The sequence below is a fragment of the Onychostoma macrolepis genome, chromosome 08, assembly GCF_012432095.1.
Source record: "Onychostoma macrolepis isolate SWU-2019 chromosome 08, ASM1243209v1, whole genome shotgun sequence".
NCBI lineage: Eukaryota > Metazoa > Chordata > Actinopteri > Cypriniformes > Cyprinidae > Onychostoma > Onychostoma macrolepis.
The window spans coordinates 11,523,159-11,543,023 of record NC_081162.1 but is presented as its reverse complement, the minus strand read 5'-3'; the positions used below and the strand labels follow the sequence as shown (position 1 = coordinate 11,543,023).

The following is a 19,865-nucleotide window of genomic DNA, read 5'->3' as shown; positions in this document are numbered from 1 at the left end:
ATAAATATTTTTGTGTATTCTGAAAAGAACAATTTTCAAGCAATTGATCGCAAGCACCCCTAATAATGACAATTAAAAACAGATGTTTTTCATTTATGAATTTAATAGAGAAAGGACAAAGGTGTTGGTACACTAAACAGTGTTCAGACAGAAACCAGAATGTAATTTCTGTTTTCATAAAACAGTGTGTACACATAAAAGGTTTAATTTGGTACAAACATATATTTTATTGTAAATTGGTCGATCAGGATCAATAATAGAAAACAGGAAAAAAGTACTGAATATTCAAGTTATAGTCAAACATTTGGAAAGACAGAAATCAAACTTTTTCAGTATGAAGTTGTGCCTGTGGCACTGGACCCAGCATTACAAAGATGCACTGACAGGAAATTAAGGCGCCTGTCTGTCCTGTTAAGCATTTAGAAAACTTTCTGATGCTCTAGAGTTGTGTGAGGAATTTGCCCCAGCATCTGTAAAACATAAGAATGTTACATTGAAAGTTCAGGCAATATGCTGAAGAAATCAAGACACAGTGCAGCACTGTACTTACGCCTCCCTCTTCTCATAAGGGTGTTGAGAACATCGGTAAGAGTCGTTCTGTTGGAAGAACTGCTTCTGCCGTAGGAATGGGCTCCAGAGCTTGAAGTCTATGATAGGAAAGATGCCATTGTGTTTTATAAAAATGTTTTTGCATGAAAAACCTGAAAATAATAAACGAGGGAAATGTGTTTACATGTGTGGCATGAGATCCAGTGCGTCTAGTGATTCTCAGTCTGTCTTTAAGTGTCTCCCGAACCTGTTAGGAAAAAAACAAAAAACAAGCATCTCAGTCACCAAATACTTAAAGGAATGTTAAGCACAGCTTATAAAGCAGAAATCACAGCTCTTACCTTCTTTTCCATCAGTGTTCCAAGGACCAGTATGAAGAAGCCCTGAAATTAGTTAACAGGTCATACAAGTTAGTTGTTCTTTATTTGATAAACTGTGATAATGATGTGAAATGTATAAATCCTTTAAAGAATATTCCCGGTTTAGTACAAGTTAAGCATTTGTGGCATAATATTGATGGATTATTGGAAAAAAATTCATAAATTTGCCTCCATCCAACCAATTGTTGACTGGATAGAGGCAGATCTGAATCTGAGCTTGTGGTCGAAAATGATCTCTTTATAAAAGCATTTACATTCATTATTTTGTGAAACGTTTGTGTTACATGAGCTGTGAATTTTTTTAACACATTTTTGCTGTCATTTTATGGTTTACAGCATTATCTTTTCATGACAATGAAGCTGTACAATTTGACTTAATTTTGTACTAAAGAGTCAAAGCCAGTGTTTTTTTACACATCATTTAAAGGGACAGTTCACCTAAAAATGAAAATTCTGTTATTAATTACACACCCTCATGTCGTTCCAAACCTGTAAGACCTTTGTTCATCCTCGGAACACAAATGAAGATATTTCTATATAAATGCATCATTCATTAATTCATTTATACCACATTCAAGACCCAGAAAGGTAGAAAGAAAATCGTTAAAGTAGTCCATGTGACATCAGTGGTTCAACCTTGATTTTATGAAGCTACGAGAATATTTTTGTGCACAAAGAAAACAAAAATAACGACTTTATTCAACAAATTCTTCTGTTCATGTTCACGAGAGTACCGTGTGTGGTGCTGCTGACGCAGGAGCCAGCGTTCTGATGTAGAACGTCTATCTCTCTTAGTTTATAGTCTATATATTCTGGCTCAAATCAGTAAGGCTGGGCAAAAAAAATTGCAAGTCGTCCTCTCTGTCTGTTTTATGTACAGCGTGTGTCTTTTGCTTGTAAACAGTGCAGCGCATCCGGGTTCTACATCAGAACACCGGCTCCTGTGTTAGGACTGACAGGGAACAGAAGAATTTGTTGAATAAAGTCACATGGACTATTTTAACAATGTTCTTGCTACCTTTCTGGGTCTTGAATGTGGTAGTTGCCTTGCTGTCTATGCAAAGCTCTCAGATTTAATCTAAAATACCTTAATTAGTGTTCTGAAGATGAACAAAGGTCTTCCAGGTTTGGAACAACATGAGGGTGAGCAATTAATGACAAAACTTTCATTTATGGGTGAACTAACCCTTTAACACTGATTTTGGCCTGATTGGTAAATAACTCACAGTAAAGCTACGGTCATTTTGTTCAGCAAATTTTCGTGGGCAAATTCCAAGCATTTCAATAGGAGTCCATGCTATTGGAAATTGGGGGAAAATGGGTATTGGGGGAAAAAGACTTCCCCACGCAGATTTTTGCATGTTTAAGCTAGCCGCTAATTTGCCATGTTAACCAAAAGAAAGCAGATTGGTTTGAAAGCGACGTCTGTGTGACTTCAACACTGTACAACAAGTTATGTTGATTAAGCATAACCCAGAATATTCCTTCAAAGTGAAAGTTCACCTCAAACATGAAAACCGTCATTATTTATTCACCCTCAAACCTGTATGAATTTCTTTCTTCTGCCGGACACAAAAGAAGATATTTTTAAGAATATTGGTACCCAAACAGTCGCTGGTCTCCATTAACTTAAATAGAATGGAATTAAAAAATGCTATGGAAGTCAATAAGGACCAGAAACTGTTTGGATACCAAAGTTCTTTTGTGTTCAGCAGAAGAAAGAAATTCATACAGGTTTGAAACAACTTGAGCGTGAGTAAATTATAAAGGAATTACCCCTTTAAAGTTGATGTTGAAAAGTGAACTAAGTGAACATTTATACCTGCAAGGAGTTGAAGATTGCAAACAAGTAGTGGATGGCCAAAGCTTTAGGCTCTATCATGATGCCCAAGCCAAGACCCCAAGTGATGCCGAAGATGGGCGTCAAAATGGCCACACATCTGAGAATAATCACCAAGGTGTTCTTTTCGTCTCTGTTGCTCTCTCCCACTCCCCTCCTGAGCATTTTCACCAAAACTATTATCACAATAATTATATTGACAGCCACAATGAACAGCGCTGGTAGGACAAAAGCCAGAAGGGCCTTGGACTGGTCCCAGTTCAGCCAGCATGCTTGATTCTGTGTGACGTAGTGTTTATTTCCAGCAGTGGAGGCGACGGTAATAACCGAGATGAGGACAGGTGCACCGTAGCCCAAAAGAAAGGCTAATGCCATCATGACCGATTTGGAAATCTGAGAGAAGACCATTGTGGTGCGATAGAGGAGAAGAAGGGCTGAGACCAGCATCCAGAAGAACAGCGACAGGTAGAAGAAGTGGGTGAAAAACACTGCAGCGCTACATGAATTAGTAAAGTCTGTTCCAGGCTTTACGATAGCAGCGCCGATAATGAAGCATATGTCAGCGATCAGGAGAGAAAGAGCAATATTGACTAAGGATACATGCCGAACATGTGATGTAGAGTTTCTAGATACTTCCTTCCAGATGATCATTTCGATGATAAGGCACACAACCAAGCTTGCTAATGAAATAGCAACACCAACGTACGTAATGACAGACAAAGCAGGATCGTCAGGAGCAAAAGGGGACATCAGTATTGAAAACGAAGTGGTGTGATTACAGTGACATGTGACTCTGTCGTTTACCCGTATGACCTCACATCCTGTTGAGTCCCATCCTCCAGAGCTATTAAAAAGGTTGAAGTCCCAGAAAACACATTGGGGGTTCCCTAGGTTTACTGACTTATTATTTACAGTTACTGAATTTCTGAGTTTTTCAAAGTTTAGCTGTATGTTGTTGATAGATACGCTTGTATTCACTATAACGATCAGTCCGTTGATGACATTTTCAGTTGTATTTTGGTTATCGGTACGATTTCTTGCAGGCATAACGTTGTCCAAGGAGGAGAAGGCCACTGCTGTGATTGTAACGTTTTTATGACTAGATGCAATATCCGGGATGATTATTTCAGCTGTTGAGTTGAGCTTTAATACTTCCCTGAAGTCTTCAGATGTGGTTACTTTTTTGAACAGGAATGAGTTGGTTGGACTGGTTATGTTGAAATTGGTGTCTGATGTTGATTTTATAACAATTTCAATGGCATTCAGGAGTTGAGAGCTGTTGCCTTGGCTTTCGCCATTTGAATTTAGCTGTTCCCATACAGGTTTCACTGACTCTGATGAAATGACAACCACTATACTGAGGAAATTCTGTAAGATAAATGATGTGAGGTGTTAAAAGGCATCACATTTAGATGATACTACTGCAGTTTCTCAACTTGAAGGGCAACAACTGAATGAAATTTAAAAAGAAAAAGAAAGAAGGAAATAATACATAGAGCCACTAAAAACTTTAAAAACGTTATACTATGGCAATTCAATTCAATTGTGGATGTAATTTAAACTTTAACTCACCTCTATGATATCTTCATCCAGCATAACAGTTTGAGTGACATTTGCAATATTGTTCAGTATTTCAACCATTGCTGAAACTGTAGCTTCAGATTGAACAATTGCTTCTTCATTGTCTTTGGTGGCATTGTTCACTTTATCCACAAAGTCTGTTAACGTTTCAGCATCTAAACCCTGAAAAATGAAACAAAGATAAGCATAAAAGGGTTTTCTGTTTGTATCTGGTCTTTGGCAATTTACTGGATTGAGCAACAATTGTGTCATTTCCCTGTATTACCTTACAGATCTACTCAATATACAATATACGTATTGTGATGCACAGGTAATATTATGCATTATAAGCAACAGGGAAGGCAGTAAAACTGAAAAGCAAACCTGTGATTCCTGTTCCAGTATCTCAATGATACGAAGCACACAGGTGTCCTTTACAGTTTTCCAAAAGCCATCAGAACCACACACTCCTTCTCTAAAGCCAACTTTGTCTTTATCACAGTCTCCTATAGCAGTCTCATCAACTTTTCCAAAACCATATATGTCATTATTGCATGTGACAGCTATGAAAAAAGAGAGAGAAAATAATGTAAATAGTACTAACTGATTTTAAAAGCATTATATTTTATATATTTGAGTTTGATAACATGTTGGTCCAGAGTCGTCACTGTGTGTGGGGCAACCAGGAATGAAAACAGGATCTACTAAGGTAAAAACGGTATTTGAACTTACGGTTGTTTGGGAGTTGCTGTATAGGTTTGGAAACAACCAGTTGCACAGACCGTGAACTATATGAAAATCCAAGAAGAGCTGCGTTGTCCAGTTTGCAGGTGTATACGATAGATTTATCACATGAACTTTCAGCTGTGATTTGAATCTTTTCTGTAATACATCTCAGAGAATCCATTTCTGGAAATACAAGATGCAGATGAAAGACATCACAGATGTGGCTACTGACATACTGTATTTCAAAATAACTGTCACGTTACTTTTTCAAGAATAAATGTATAGAATTAGAAAAAGGTTATTTTGCATTTCTGATAAATACTTACTGCTGTTTTTTATGTCCTGCACCCAACGTACTAAGTAATCAGAATGCACACAGCAGTCGAGTGCAACCTCCTGATTTTCACATTTGTATGTCTTGTTAGTAGGCACTCGCATACTAGGATATGGCTTAATATAGTCAATTCTGTCCCAAGTAATATGTGGCCCTGTGTTTGTATTGTATAAACATTCGTAACGCCCTACAAAAACAAAACAGACATACATTTAATTTTGGTTTCAAAGACATGAGAACCGTTAAAACGGGTCTTCCAACCTTCCAATGCAGATTTTTTGTTCATAGTTTCTAGTAGGGCTGCAACTAACAATTATTTTGATAATCGATTATTCTGTTGATTATTTCTTTGATTGATTGTTTGGATAAAAATACTTTTAAAAGGGGTCATGAACTGAGAAATCTAAATTCCCTTGATCTTTGGACATATAAGAGGTCATTGTCACGAATCTGATCTGTAACTTCCATTCACTCACCACCAGAGGTCACTCACTCACCACAGTATTCATTGCACTGATCACATTACTGTTGCACTTCACCATCTACTCAATTTCCCATCATCCATTGCACTGATTGCACGCACAGCTGAAGGCACTGATCACACAGCTCTCACTAATCACACACTCTATTTAAACCCTGGACTTTGTTTCCCTCACTGCCGAGTATTGTGTGCGTTTACCGCTCCCCTAGCCGTAGCAACTCGACAGAGCCCCTGATAGTTTTCCCCTGCCTGCTTTGGATTGTGTTTTGTGTTTGTGGACCTCAGAGAACAGTACAAAATAAGAGGCTGTTCATGACCCTTTTTTAATGTTGTTCCAGTGTTGTTCTCCAAACAATGTACAGCTATAAGGCTATGAAAACAGATATAGTGAAGGCCAAGGATTCTCAAATTGGTAACTGCTACAGGATTGTGAGTTGAAAATGAATAATTTAGTAAACCAAATTAAAGTATATAGTCAGTTGTGCTGCTTGTTTCAGAGTGAAGAGCTCTTATTTACGGTGACCTTCTCTGTGTTCATTTACACACATGCAGCTTTGTTCTTTTGAAGATTATTTTTGTGGACAGAAGTTCACCAATAATTCCTCCTAAATAAAAACTTGAGGATTTCTTAAAAAACAATCAAATAAAACTACTAATAAAGGATTAGATATTTTGTTTACTTGAAAGTCAAGTGACCGTTAACCAACATCAGAGAACCATGAAAATGCAAATGTGTCATTAAATGAAATACTAAATGGAGTACTTGAAGTAAATATTTTACATCTACATTGGTCAGCTGACAAAAGCTGACATGTTAAGTTTAATGGAGACTCATCTGTTGAGTGAAATGGAAATAATCATGTGACTATTTGTCTAACATGTACAGATAGGGATACAACTGTAAGGTGTAAGTTATTCACTGAGAAAAAAAACATGTCTTAAATGCATTAAACAGCACACATATACGTCAAAGCACCTGACAGGGCAAGCTGCATCAAATTTTTTTAGTTTGAAATGATAAATATTAAGCATTCTTCTGATTAGGACAACTTGGGTCCCACAGGAACTCACTCTGTGTCCTCGACTATATTTCAGATGTGTTTTGTTCATAGAAATGCGATATTGTAAAGTGAAGTGACTGACGGATGTTTTCTAAGCACAGCGCAAAGACAGACATGATTAATTGATCATCAAATTCATTGTCGATTATTTTCATGATTAGTTTTATCAATTGGTTGTTGCAGCCCTAGTTTCTACAAAGTAATAAAATATAGAAATAAAATACAGTTAAAATGTAATCACACCAACATAAACACTGTACTCAGTTATATTTATAGATTTGTCACCTACATTCAATTCATGTAGGAAATCATAAATTTCACTAATTTAGAATAACACTAACTATATGCATATATTTGATGTATTTGCAGAACTGCAAATTTATAATCATCTTTATTTTATGCTGTTGGTTTAATTGAAGTCTAGATACAGATGTTTATCTAGCACAAATTAGATAATATACAAGATATTTCAGTGACTTTGATCTACCATGGGTGCAAAGACTCACCATTATCATTGATGTTAACACTCTTGACTTTGAGGTAGAGTTGACCTTGTAAGAAAATATAATGACTGCTTGGCTGTATTATGTCTCCTTGAAATCTCCAGTCTATAGTTCCAATATGGTTGGTAGCAGGGCAGAAGAGTGTAATATCTTGTTCCGGAAACACAGCACCTCTTTCACGCATGTCTTTGTTATCTGGAACATATGGATAGATATGGATGTTGCAGCTCTATGAAGCATATACTACAAACACTGTTACTGTGTTTTGTCCCTTGCATATTTGACATAATTTTGTATATTTGTTCTGAAGAAATGTACAGCATTTTCTTTTACCAGTTTGAGCGACTGAAAGTGGATCAATATTGAAATTGAGGTCTTTCATGTTGGTTTGAAGTGCTTCGCTTATCTGCCCAGAAGTCTTTATCTCCTCAGATGACGTAATAAAGAAGTCTACGATCACACTTCCAGGCCTGCCCAAACACAATTGCATTTTAACTAAAAAAAGTATGACAATATCCAAGCAGAAATTTTAGGGAGAAAAATATCCTACCTAAAACCAGTGACAGTAGCAGAAACGAAACCTTTTACATTGTTGTAGCTGCTATGAATCTACATGAGACAAAAGCACATTTTTCTTTGCATTCTTTCTCTTATTTACAGTTTTGACTTACATATTAAACATGAGAATTTTACTACATAGCTGAATTAATTCCCTGACAAAAACATAGATTATATATTATTCAAATTGCATATAGTACAAGATGTTTTTAATCAACACTTACTGCCTTCTCAATATCCTCTTTGTATTTCTTGAATTTGTCACTGTTCTGGTTATTCAGGCTTGCATCATAAGTCTCGTCTATTGACAGTGACATCTGACGATTTACTGAAATAGAAAAAAAAAAACTGTTATAAAATATAGATACAAGAAGCTTTTATAAGCATGAAAATACCATAATCCCATTAGCCCATAAATTTTAATTAGGATGTGGAAACAAGTCAAACTGTTATTATACCTAAAATAATTTCGTTTTTCATTTTTATACCACCATCAAGCTCTGTAGGCTAGCTGTCATTTCCATTACACACACACACAGAGAGAGAGAGAGACCAAATATCCCCACAACTACAGTAATACCAGTAAATTTTGACTTTGTGGGGAAATTTTTTGGTCCCCATGAGAAAACAAGCTTATAAATCATACAGAATTAAGCATTTTGAAAATCTAAAAATGCAGAACGTTTTGTGTGAGGGGTGTGTGAGGGGTATGTTTAGGGTAAATGAATAGAAAAAAAGAGTTTGTACAGTATAAAAACCATTATGTCTATGGAATGTTCCCATAATGATAGGAATACTGGTGTGTGTTTGTGTGTGTGTGTTAAAATGTAATCTTTAAAAATATTATGCTTCTTTCTAGCTACGCCCACCTTTATTTTCCTGTCCGACTAGATAGAGCTCAGTATGCGTGCTAAGACTACAGCACCCCTCTTCGCCAGCACCAACTGTCTAGATCTGCTACTGGGTTGTCTTTTGTCTTGAAGCATACTATCATACTTTTTATCATATAGTATTCATATATGCCTAAATGAACCGAACTAATGGAGAAAACATGCACCTTTATTTGCTGGGTTGGTCATATTGATCTCAGTAATATAACTGCTGAAAAGTGACTGGATGATGGCAGAATTTTCATCAATATATTGTGCTAATATCTGCTCAGGATTATTGTCGAAGGTATTGCATACAAAATTTCTACTTAAAGTCCAGCTGTTAAAGTTATTTTCAGGTCATTAACACACATAGGTTTCTGCAAGAGAATGTGGTTTATTTGATACTGTCTGTGCCCACATTTAGTCAAAAGTGACACAAAATCGGTTTTCTTAGATTATGCCATTTCTTGTGACTTGCAGATTTGCTTAAACTATGTTAAGATTCACAGACAACTAATGTAAAAATGTGTATGAAATCAATCTGAATTCAATTAAAAAAAAAAGAAAAATGTGTACCAACCAACCAACCAACCAATTAGTTTCAGGCATTTATAAGGTAAACATCTTTGTGTTTAGATTTATTTTAGTTTACAATAAACATATTGTAATTGGTATTTACCAGACTGTGGTGGTGGTGTTATTGGTACTGTTGTTACTGGACTTGGCTTTGTTGCTGGTTTTGGTGTTGTTACTGGTTTCGGCACTGTTACTGGTTTCGGTGCGGTTGCTGGTTTCGGTGTTGTTGCTGGTTTCTGAGTTGTTGCTGGTTTTGGCGTTGTTACTGGTTTTGGAGTTGTTGCTGGTTTCTGAGTTGTTGCTGGTTTCTGAGTTGTTGCTGGTTTTGGAGTTGTTGCTGGTTTTGGAGTTGTTGCTGGTTTTGGCGTTGTTACTGGTTTTGGAGTTGTTGCTGGTTTCTGAGTTGTTGCTGGTTTTGGCGTTGTTACTGGTTTTGGAGTTGTTACTGGTATTGGAGTTGTTGCTGGTTTTGGAGTTGTTGCTGGTTTCGGCGTTGTTGCTGGTTTCTGAGTTGTTGCTGGTTTCTGAGTTGTTGCTGGTTTCTGAGTTGTTGCTGGTTTCTGAGTTGTTGCTGGTTTTGGCGTTGTTGCTGGTTTTGGCGTTGTTACTGGTTTCGGTGTTGTTGCTGGTTTCTGAGTTGTTGCTGGTTTTGGCGTTGTTACTGGTTTTGGAGTTGTTGCTGGTTTTGGCGTTGTTACTGGTTTCGGCGTTGTTGCTGGTTTCGGCATTGTTGCTGGTTTTGGCGTTGTTACTGGTTTTGGCATTGTTGCTGGTTTCGGCATTGTTACTGGTTCCGCCGTTGTTGCTGGTTTCAGAGTTGTTGCTGGTTCCAGCGTTGTTGCTGGTTTTGGTGTTGTTGATGGTTCTGGTGTTGTTACTGGTTTCGGCATTGTTGCTGATTTCGGTGTTGTCACTGGTTCCAGTGTTGGATTTACTGTATTTTTTTTTTTCATTAAAATAAGTGTGCATAACATATGAATTATCTAAGCACAAACTGCATGTACATTTTTTAAACAATATACTTTTACAAAATGATGAGCTGTTGATGTTGTACATTTTGTAGTTTTAACAGATTTTGCAGTTGCAATCCAACATTTTACAGATTTAATTTTCTCATTACAGTGTTTATGCTATTGTGTTTCTGTGTGTGAATCTTTAGGCACCTCACAATCTGACAATTCTGGGAATCCTGATTCAAATCTCAGAAAGTTCTTGATACTATTTACTAAATCATTTTCTAATCATTTTCTAAATATCCAAATAATAATTGATTTGTGCACTTTTATTAAATCACTTGTATACTTATTAAATACTTTTGGAAAAAAAAACATTATTTAGAGCTGTCAAATGCATGTGTGTGTATTTATATACATAATAAATATACACAGTCCACATACATATACTATGTAAACAAAAACTTTTATTTTGGATGCGATTAATCGCGATTAATCTTTTGACTGCACTAACATTATTATGTGCAAATAATTGAACACAGAAACACATTAAAACAATTAAAAAAAAAGAAAAAGTTTTTTCAATATTTAAGAAAGCTTCAAGTATCCAAAAGTTTTCCTGACCAAGGGCAGTGAGAGATTTTTTCTCTTTTTTCTTTTATTTCTGACTGTGTTTACATGAATTTTGCATCATAAAAGCATTTGGAGTAGCAAGTGCATTTGTGGTGGAATCACTATTTAAAAACCTTAAAAAGCAATATGAATATGAACAATAATGCAACAATAATGCATGCAGAAAGAAAACAATAATATAAACCAGATTTAGTACACACAAGAACTTCTGCCTGGCATGAAGAGGTCTGTAGAATCACTTACTTGTTTCTGCTGTTGGAGTAAAAGTCAGATCACTTGTTACTGCTGTTGTCCTCTCAGTTGTCTTTGAGGTTGCAGGGATAGTCAAGCCTATGAAAAGCAAGAGTTTTGTTGATTTGACAAGTAAAAGCCTAATTTATTACGTAATGAAAAAACTAGTGTAATGAATTAAAAAGTAAAAGTAATGAATATTGTCTAGTAACTAGTGAATTTTACAAAATAAAAGTGTTAAACTTACCTCTGAAGATTTTAAAGGGGTCATCAGATGCGAAATGCACTTTTACATGTTGTCTGAACATAAATGTGTGTTTCATTACCCCTTTGTCAAATCAAGCAGTTCTCAACTTCTTGTCCTGTTTGATTAACACTAGCGTTTTACCTTAGATCCGCCCTGAGTGAGCTGTCATCAGTCCTCCATTGTTTTTTGTTGTTAGATGTAATAATGAACATAGCAATCGACATTTACTCCTGACATCTAAGCCGCTGAAGATGCAGTGGATTACGTTTGTTTGTGAAGGGAATACGCCCCCGATCTACCTAAATGTGTCTATGTTCACGCGAATCATTTGTGATCCAGCTTCACCATCAGAAGAAGTGAGTATAGTTTTTTTTTTAGGAATCTTTGCAAATCGCCTTTCCTAATAACGTGCTAGTTAGCACGTTTCATGATGAATGCAGCTAAAGTTTACAATCTCTCAGAAAATGGCTCGGAAGAGAGGGGCAGGGTGAGCAGAGCACATTTGCATTTAAAGCGGCATGTTTAAAGCTGTTTTTGACAGGGTAAAGGGTGTTGTTTTACACTACCATTGAGAAATTTTAACCAAAGTATGTTATATATCTTTTAGGGCTGGGACGATAAATCGATGCAGAATCGATTCATGGATCGATTCTGAGATTTTCTGAGCTTAAATAATCATTCATAAAATTCGAAAAGGTTGAAGCGAATTACAAGGGTGTTCACAGTGGGCTGTGTTTACATTAATCTCGCATCATAAAAGCATTCTGAGCTGAGGTGAAATTACTTGACTCGGCCGAAAGCACAAGCGCTCTTCTTCATGAGCATTTGAGTGTGCGGATAAAAACTAGAGCAGAGCACCATCTGCTGTTAAAATCTAAGCTCAGAATTTATTGTCCCAGCCCTAATACCTTTCATTAAGACCCTAAAGAATCATATCAACATTTGGAAAATGTGCATCCAATGACCCCTTTAAGTGTTGGTGAAGATGCCATGTAAATTGAATTGTATGATCACTTACTAGTCGTTTCTGCTATTAGAGTAGATGTTGAAGGACTGGTCATTGTTGTACTCTCAGCTGTATTTGGGTTTAGGGTTGAAAGGCTTGTGACACCTACAAAATCAGAAAAAATTGTTCATGAATATTGCCTGGCAACTACTGAACAAAGAAGTAAACATTACTGCTAAACACACCTCTGAAGATTTTAGATGTTGGTGATGCTATACTATGTAAATAAATTGATATGATCACTTACTTGGTGTTTCTACTGTTGGAGGACTTGTTATTGTTGTACTCTCAGCTGTGTCTGGGATCTGGGTTGAAAGACTTGTAACATCTACAAATTCAAAAATCAAATTCAAACTTAGAAGAAATTCCTTTTTTTGGTGTAAAAAACCATCTGTTATCTATATTTTGATTATTTCTACATTATGACTGTTTTTGATGAAAAAACATACTAAGATTATGACTGCACATCAGGAAACATTATAAAATAATAATTAAAAAAAAAATGCATTTGATGATCTATGTAACATATTAAGCCGTGTCACATTTGTTGCAAATTTTACTGCAAAAATTCATACCTCTTGTGGTACTTGTTGCTGTTGGAACTGATGGTGTAGATACACTTATTATTGTTGGGATTATGGTTGAAGGTATGGGACATGTTTTGCTCGAATTGGAGAGGCACACTGAAAATTAAATACATAATTTACATTTTGGAGCACACATATGTATACGAATAATTGGTAACACTTTATTTCGATAGTCCACTTTAGAAGTTCTACTAAGAGTAAGTAGCTTTGCAACTACATGTCAGCTAGCAGTCATTAGATTATCAGTAGTCTGTCTGTTTAATATCTTCTAACACTTTATTTTGTCATAGTCAGTAGCATACTGACTATGAGAAACTTTGCAAGTATATGTCAACTTATTCTACTAACCCTAAACCTACCCTACTGAGAGTTAGTAGACGTAGTTACTTACGAAGTTACTTATAGTTACTTATAGACAGAATGGCATTACTCTGCTTTTACTTCTCTTACTTGTAGTGATAGCTGCACTAGAGATTTTCATGCCTTTTTTGACACACATGGGGAATTTCTGTCCAAGAATCAAAGTCCTGAAGCGCTCTATCACAGCTTCTCTTGAAGCATTGATTTTTATGTCAATGGTGTATTTGAATGACTTCAGTGGAGCTGCAAATTTGGACAAACACAAAAACATTTCACTGGTCAAAACTGCATCAGACTTTACAATCACATCAACTGTCACCTTAGTTTGGAAATAAAGAGATTTTTCCTTACCAGGTGTTCGTCTGCAGAATGTCCCGTCGTTTGGAAGAGAAGCGATGCATCTGCAGGTATCATTTTGAATGGGGCCACAAACGCCATGTTTAGAGCATTGTTTAGAGGACCAAACATACTGATTCTCACACTTGCACTGGGTTTTGTTCGCATTTGAGAGACACACTAAAATTAAACAGATTTTTAAGATATCAGAGAACACACATAGAAATAATTTTTCAAATGAATGTAAACAGAATGTGGCCACAAACGACATGTTTAGAGCATTGTTTAGAGAACCAAACATATTGATTCTCACACTTGCAATGGGTTTTGCTTGAATTTGAAAGACAAACTGCAAATGCAACAAATTGGAAAGGTATTAGAGAACCCATGTTCAAATAATTTTCAGATTAATGTGGATAGAATGGCTTAACACCACTTATACTACTTGTACTTCTTTTACCTGTAGTGATGGTCGCATCAGAGATTTTCATGCCTTTTTTGACACACATGGGGAATTTCTGTCCAAGAATCAAAGCCCTCAAGTGCTCTATCATAGTGTGTCTTGAAGCATTGATTTTTATGTTAATGCTGTATTTGAACGACTTCAGTGGAGCTGTATAAATTGTGCAAAAACGAAAATGATCAACTGGTAAAAAAATCTATTAGACTTCTATGGTCAAGTCAAGCCTGGAATACACTTCACGATTTTTGCCCTGATTTTACAGTCTGAACAAGTTGACGCTAGTTGAGGAAAGTCAGAGCCAGTCTGCAGATTATTTTAAAAGTCGTGTAGTGTATTCCAGCCTTCAGTTGTCAACTTGGATTTTTAATAAAGACAGACTTCTTTACCATGTGGTCGGGAGCAAAACGTCCCATCAGTTGGAAGAGAAGCGTTGCATCTACAGGTATCATTTTGATCAGGGCCACAAATGCCATGTTTAGAGCATTGTTTAGTGGACCAAACATATTGATTCTCACACTTGCACTGGGTTTTGTTTGAATTTGAAAGACAAACTGCAAATTCAAGAAATTGGAAACGTATTAGAGAGCCCATGTAAAATAATTTTTCAGAACGATGTAGACAGAATGGCATTACTCTGCTTTTACTTCTCTTACTTGTAGTGATAGCTGCACTAGAGATTTTCATGCCTTTTTTGACACACATGGGGAATTTCTGTCCAAGAATCAAAGCCCTCAAGCGCTTTATCACAGCATCTCTTGAAGCATTGATTTTTATGTCAATGGTGTATTTGAATGACTTCAGTGGAGCTGCAAATTTGGGCAAAAATGAAAATAATCAACTGGTAAAAAAAACTCCATTGGACTTATAATAATGCCAGTTGTCAACATGGATTTTAAATAAAGAGAGACTTTGTTACCAGGTGGTGGCCGGCAGAACGCCCCGTCAGTTGGAAGAGAAGTGATGCATCTGCAGGTATCATTTTGATTGGGGCCACAAACACCATGTTTAGAGCATTGTTCGGGGGACCAAACGTATTGATTCTCACACTTACACTGGGTTTTGTTTGAATTTGAAAGACAAACTGCAAATGCAACAAATTGGAAAGGTATTAGAGAACCCATGTGAAATAATTGATAGATTAATGTGGATACAATGGCTCAACACCACTTATACTACTTATACTTCTTTTACCTGTAGTGATGGTCGCAGCAGAGATTTTCATGCCTTTTTTGACACACATGGGAAATTTCTGTCCAAGATTCAAAGCCCTCAAGTGCTCTATCATAGTGTGTCTTGAAGCATTGATTTTTATGTCAATGCTGTATTTGAATGACTTCAGTGGAGCTGCAAAAATTGTGCAAAAACAAAAATGATCGATTGGTAAACAAAAAATAAAAAAAATCTATTAGACTTCTATGGACAAGTCAGTTTTCAACTTGGATTTTTAATAAAGAGAGACTTCTTTACCATGTGGTCGGTGGCAAAACGTCCCGTCGGTTGGAAGAGAAGCGATGCATCTGCAGGTGTCATTTTGATCAGGGCCACAAATGCCATGTTTAGAGCATTGTTTAGTGGACCAAACATATTGATTCTCACACTTGCACTGGGTTTTGTTTGAATTTGAAAGACAAACTGCAAATTCAATAAATAGGAAAGGCATTAGAGAAACCCATGTATAAAGAATTTTCAGATGAATGTGTATAGAACTGCATTACACCTCTTAAACTACTTGTACCTGTAGTGATGGTCGCACCAGAGATTTTCGTGCCCTTTTTGACACACATGGGGAATTTCTGTCCAAGAATCAAAGCCCTCAAGCGCTCTATCACAGCTTCTCTTGAAGCATTGATTTTTATGTCAATGGTGTATTTGAATGACTTCAGTGGAGCTGCAAATTTGAACAAACACAAAAACATTTCACTGGTCGAAACCTGCATCAGACTTTACAATCACATCAACTGTCACCTTAGTTTGGAAATAAAGAGATTTTTCCTTACAAGGTGTTCGTCTGCAGAATGTCCCGTCGTTTGGAAGAGAAGCGATGCATCTGCAGGTATCATTTTGAATGGGGCCACAAACGCCATGTTTAGAGCATTGTTTAGAGGACCAAACATACTGATTCTCACACTTGCACTGGGTTTTGTTCGCATTTGAGAGACACACTAAAATTAAACAGATTTTTAAGATATCAGAGAACACACATAGAAATAATTTTTCAAATGAATGTAAACAGAATGTGGCCACAAACGACATGTTTAGAGCATTGTTCAGGGGACCAAACATATTGATTCTCACAATTGCAATGGGTTTTGCTTGAATTTGAAAGACAAACTGCAAATGCAACAAATTGGAAAGGTATTAGAGAACCCATGTTCAAATAATTTTCAGATTAATGTGGATAGAATGGCTTAACACCACTTATACTACTTGTACTTCTTTTACCTGTAGTGATGGTCGCATCAGAGATTTTCATGCCTTTTTTGACACACATGGGGAATTTCTGTCCAAGAATCAAAGCCCTCAAGTGCTCTATCATAGTGTGTCTTGAAGCATTGATTTTTATGTTAATGCTGTATTTGAACGACTTCAGTGGAGCTGTATAAATTGTGCAAAAACGAAAATGATCAACTGGTAAAAAAATCTATTAGACTTCTATGGTCAAGTCAAGCCTGGAATACACTTCACGATTTTTGCCCTGATTTTCCCCCGATTTTACAGTCTGAACAAGTTGACGCTAGTTGAGGAAAGTCAGAGCCAGTCTGCAGATTATTTTAAAAGTCGTGTAGTGTATTCCAGCCTTCAGTTGTCAACTTGGATTTTTAATAAAGAGAGACTTCTTTACCATGTGGTCGGGAGCAAAACGTCCCATCAGTTGGAGGTGAAGTGTTGCATCTACAGGTATCATTTTGATCAGGGCCACAAATGCCATGTTTAGAGCATTGTTTAGTGGACCAAACATATTGATTCTCACACTTGCACTGGGTTTTGTTTGAATTTGAAAGACAAACTGCAAATTCAAGAAATTGGAAACGTATTAGAGAGCCCATGTAAAATAATTTTTCAGAACGATGTAGACAGAATGGCATTACTCTGCTTTTACTTCTCTTACTTGTAGTGATAGCTGCACTAGAGATTTTCATGCCTTTTTTGACACACATGGGGAATTTCTGTCCAAGAATCAAAGCCCTCAAGCGCTCTATCACAGCATCTCTTGAAGCATTGATTTTTATGTCAATGGTGTATTTGAATGACTTCAGTGGAGCTGCAAATTTGGGCAAAAATGAAAATAATCAACTGGTAAAAAAAACTCCATTGGACTTATAATAATGCCAGTTGTCAACATGGATTTTAAATAAAGAGAGACTTTGTTACCAGGTGGTGGCCGGCAGAACGCCCCGTCAGTTGGAAGAGAAGTGATGCATCTGCAGGTATCATTTTGATTGGGGCCACAAACACCATGTTTAGAGCATTGTTCGGGGGACCAAACGTATTGATTCTCACACTTACACTGGGTTTTGTTTGAATTTGAAAGACAAACTGCAAATGCAACAAATTGGAAAGGTATTAGAGAACCCATGTGAAATAATTGATAGATTAATGTGGATACAATGGCTCAACACCACTTATACTACTTATACTTCTTTTACCTGTAGTGATGGTCGCAGCAGAGATTTTCATGCCTTTTTTGACACACATGGGAAATTTCTGTCCAAGATTCAAAGCCCTCAAGTGCTCTATCATAGTGTGTCTTGAAGCATTGATTTTTATGTCAATGCTGTATTTGAATGACTTCAGTGGAGCTGCAAAAATTGTGCAAAAACAAAAATGATCGATTGGTAAACAAAAAATAAAAAAAATCTATTAGACTTCTATGGACAAGTCAGTTTTCAACTTGGATTTTTAATAAAGAGACTTCTTTACCATGTGGTCGGTGGCAAAACGTCCCATCAGTTGGAAGAGAAGTGATGCATCTGCAGGTATCATTTTGATCAGGGCCACAAATGCCATGTTTAGAGCATTGTTCAGGGGACCAAACATATTGATTCTCACACTTGCAATGGGTTTTGCTTGAATTTGAAAGACAAACTGCAAATTCAAGAAATTGGAAACGTATTAGAGAGCCCATGTAAAATAATTTTTCAAATGAATGTAAACAGAATGTGGCCACAAACGACATGTTTAGAGCATTGTTTATTGGACCAAACATATTGATTCTCACACTTGCACTGGGTTTTGTTTGAATTTGAAAGACAAACTGCAAATTCAAGAAATTGGAAACGTATTAGAGAGCCCATGTAAAATAATTTTCAGATGAATGTGTATAGAACTGCATTACACCTCTTAAACTACTTGTACCTGTAGTGATGGTCGCATCAGAGATTTTCATGCCTTTTTGACACACATGGGAAATTTCTGTCCAAGAATCAAAGCCCTCAAGCTCTATCACAGCTTCTCTTGAAGCATTGATTTTTATGTCAATGGTGTATTTGAATGACTTCAGTGGAGCTGCAAATTTGAACAAACACAAAAACATTTCACTGGTCGAAACCTGCATCAGACTTTACAATCACATCAACTGTCACCTTAGTTTGGAAATAAAGAGATTTTTCCTTACAAGGTGTTCGTCTGCAGAATGTCCCGTCGTTTGGAAGAAGCGATGCATCTGCAGGTATCATTTTGATCAGGGCCACAAATGCCATGTTTAGAGCATTGTTTAGTGGACCAAACATATTGATTCTCACACTTGCACTGGGTTTTGTTTGAATTTGAAAGACAAACTGCAAATTCAATGAATAGGAAAGGCATTAGAGAACCCATGTATAAAGAATTTTCAGATGAATGTGTATAGAACTGCATTACACCTCTTAAACTACTTGTACCTGTAGTGATGGTCGCACCAGAGATTTTCATGCCTTTTTGACACACATGGAAATTTCTGTCCAAGAATCAAAGCCCTCAAGCGCTCTATCACAGCTTCTCTTGAAGCATTGATTTTTATGTCAATGGTGTATTTGAATGACTTCAGTGGAGCTGCAAATTTGAACAAACACAAAAACATTTCACTGGTCGAAACCTGCATCAGACTTTACAATCACATCAACTGTCACCTTAGTTTGGAAATAAAGAGATTTTTCCTTACAAGGTGTTCGTCTGCAGAATGTCCCGTCGTTTGGAAGAAGCGATGCATCTGCAGGTATCATTTTGAATGGGGCCACAAACGCCATGTTTAGAGCATTGTTTAGAGGACCAAACATACTGATTCTCACACTTGCACTGGGTTTTGTTCGCATTTGAGAGACACACTAAAATTAAACAGATTTTTAAGATATCAGAGAACACACATAGAAATAATTTTTCAAATGAATGTAAACAGAATGTGGCCACAAACGACATGTTTAGAGCATTGTTCAGGGGACCAAACATATTGATTCTCACAATTGCAATGGGTTTTGCTTGAATTTGAAAGACAAACTGCAAATGCAACAAATTGGAAAGGTATTAGAGAACCCATGTTCAAATAATTTTCAGATTAATGTGGATAGAATGGCTTAACACCACTTATACTACTTGTACTTCTTTTACCTGTAGTGATGGTCGCATCAGAGATT

At 36.6% G+C, this 19,865-nt stretch overlaps 2 protein-coding genes across 2 annotated transcripts; both read right to left on the bottom strand.

The window, feature by feature from the left end:
• Window positions 1-14: 14 nt before the first annotated feature.
• LOC131545245 (adhesion G protein-coupled receptor F5-like) lies at window positions 15-14,985 on the bottom strand. The gene is made up of 23 exons (XM_058783882.1): window positions 14,910-14,985; window positions 14,643-14,807; window positions 14,254-14,406; window positions 13,809-13,973; window positions 13,548-13,700; window positions 13,086-13,193; window positions 12,758-12,838; window positions 12,523-12,615; window positions 11,270-11,356; window positions 9,544-10,374; window positions 8,217-8,320; window positions 7,985-8,043; window positions 7,768-7,904; window positions 7,438-7,629; window positions 5,382-5,576; window positions 5,062-5,238; window positions 4,714-4,892; window positions 4,342-4,512; window positions 2,752-4,137; window positions 891-932; window positions 734-796; window positions 551-647; window positions 15-470 (listed from the first exon to the last, which is right to left on the bottom strand). Exons 1-23 carry the CDS (start codon window positions 14,956-14,958, stop codon window positions 412-414), a joined length of 4,746 nt encoding a protein of 1,581 aa, XP_058639865.1. The 5' UTR covers window positions 14,959-14,985; the 3' UTR covers window positions 15-411.
• Window positions 14,986-15,687: 702 nt separating this feature from the next.
• LOC131546093 (uncharacterized) lies at window positions 15,688-19,167 on the bottom strand. The gene is made up of 8 exons (XM_058785415.1): window positions 19,137-19,167; window positions 18,613-18,762; window positions 17,366-17,518; window positions 17,099-17,263; window positions 16,699-16,851; window positions 16,254-16,418; window positions 15,992-16,144; window positions 15,688-15,773 (listed from the first exon to the last, which is right to left on the bottom strand). The coding sequence occupies exons 1-8, from the start codon at window positions 19,165-19,167 to the stop codon at window positions 15,688-15,690; spliced, it is 1,056 nt and encodes a 351-aa protein (XP_058641398.1).
• Between the last annotated feature and the right edge of the window lie 698 nt (window positions 19,168-19,865).

Bases quoted from the DNA above. Each gene is read 5' to 3' on its own strand.
- LOC131546093 (XM_058785415.1), bottom strand. From the start codon at position 19,167: ATGAAAATCTCTGGTGCGACCATCACTACAG. The intron at 16,852-17,098 runs GTAAAGAAGTCT...CAATTTATACAG, and splicing joins GTTTTGCTCCCGACCACATG to CTCCACTGAAGTCGTTCAAA. The intron at 16,145-16,253 runs GTAAGGAAAAAT...TCAAATTTGCAG, and splicing joins ATTCTGCAGACGAACACCTT to CTCCACTGAAGTCATTCAAA.
- LOC131545245 (XM_058783882.1), bottom strand. From the start codon at position 14,958: ATGTGTGTCAAAAAAGGCATGAAAATCTCTAGTGCAGCTATCACTACA. The intron at 13,974-14,253 runs GTAAAAGAAGTA...GTTTAATTTTAG, and splicing joins TGATGCGACCATCACTACAG to TGTGTCTCTCAAATGCGAAC. The intron at 648-733 runs GTAAACACATTT...TTCCTATCATAG, and splicing joins CTGGATCTCATGCCACACAT to ACTTCAAGCTCTGGAGCCCA.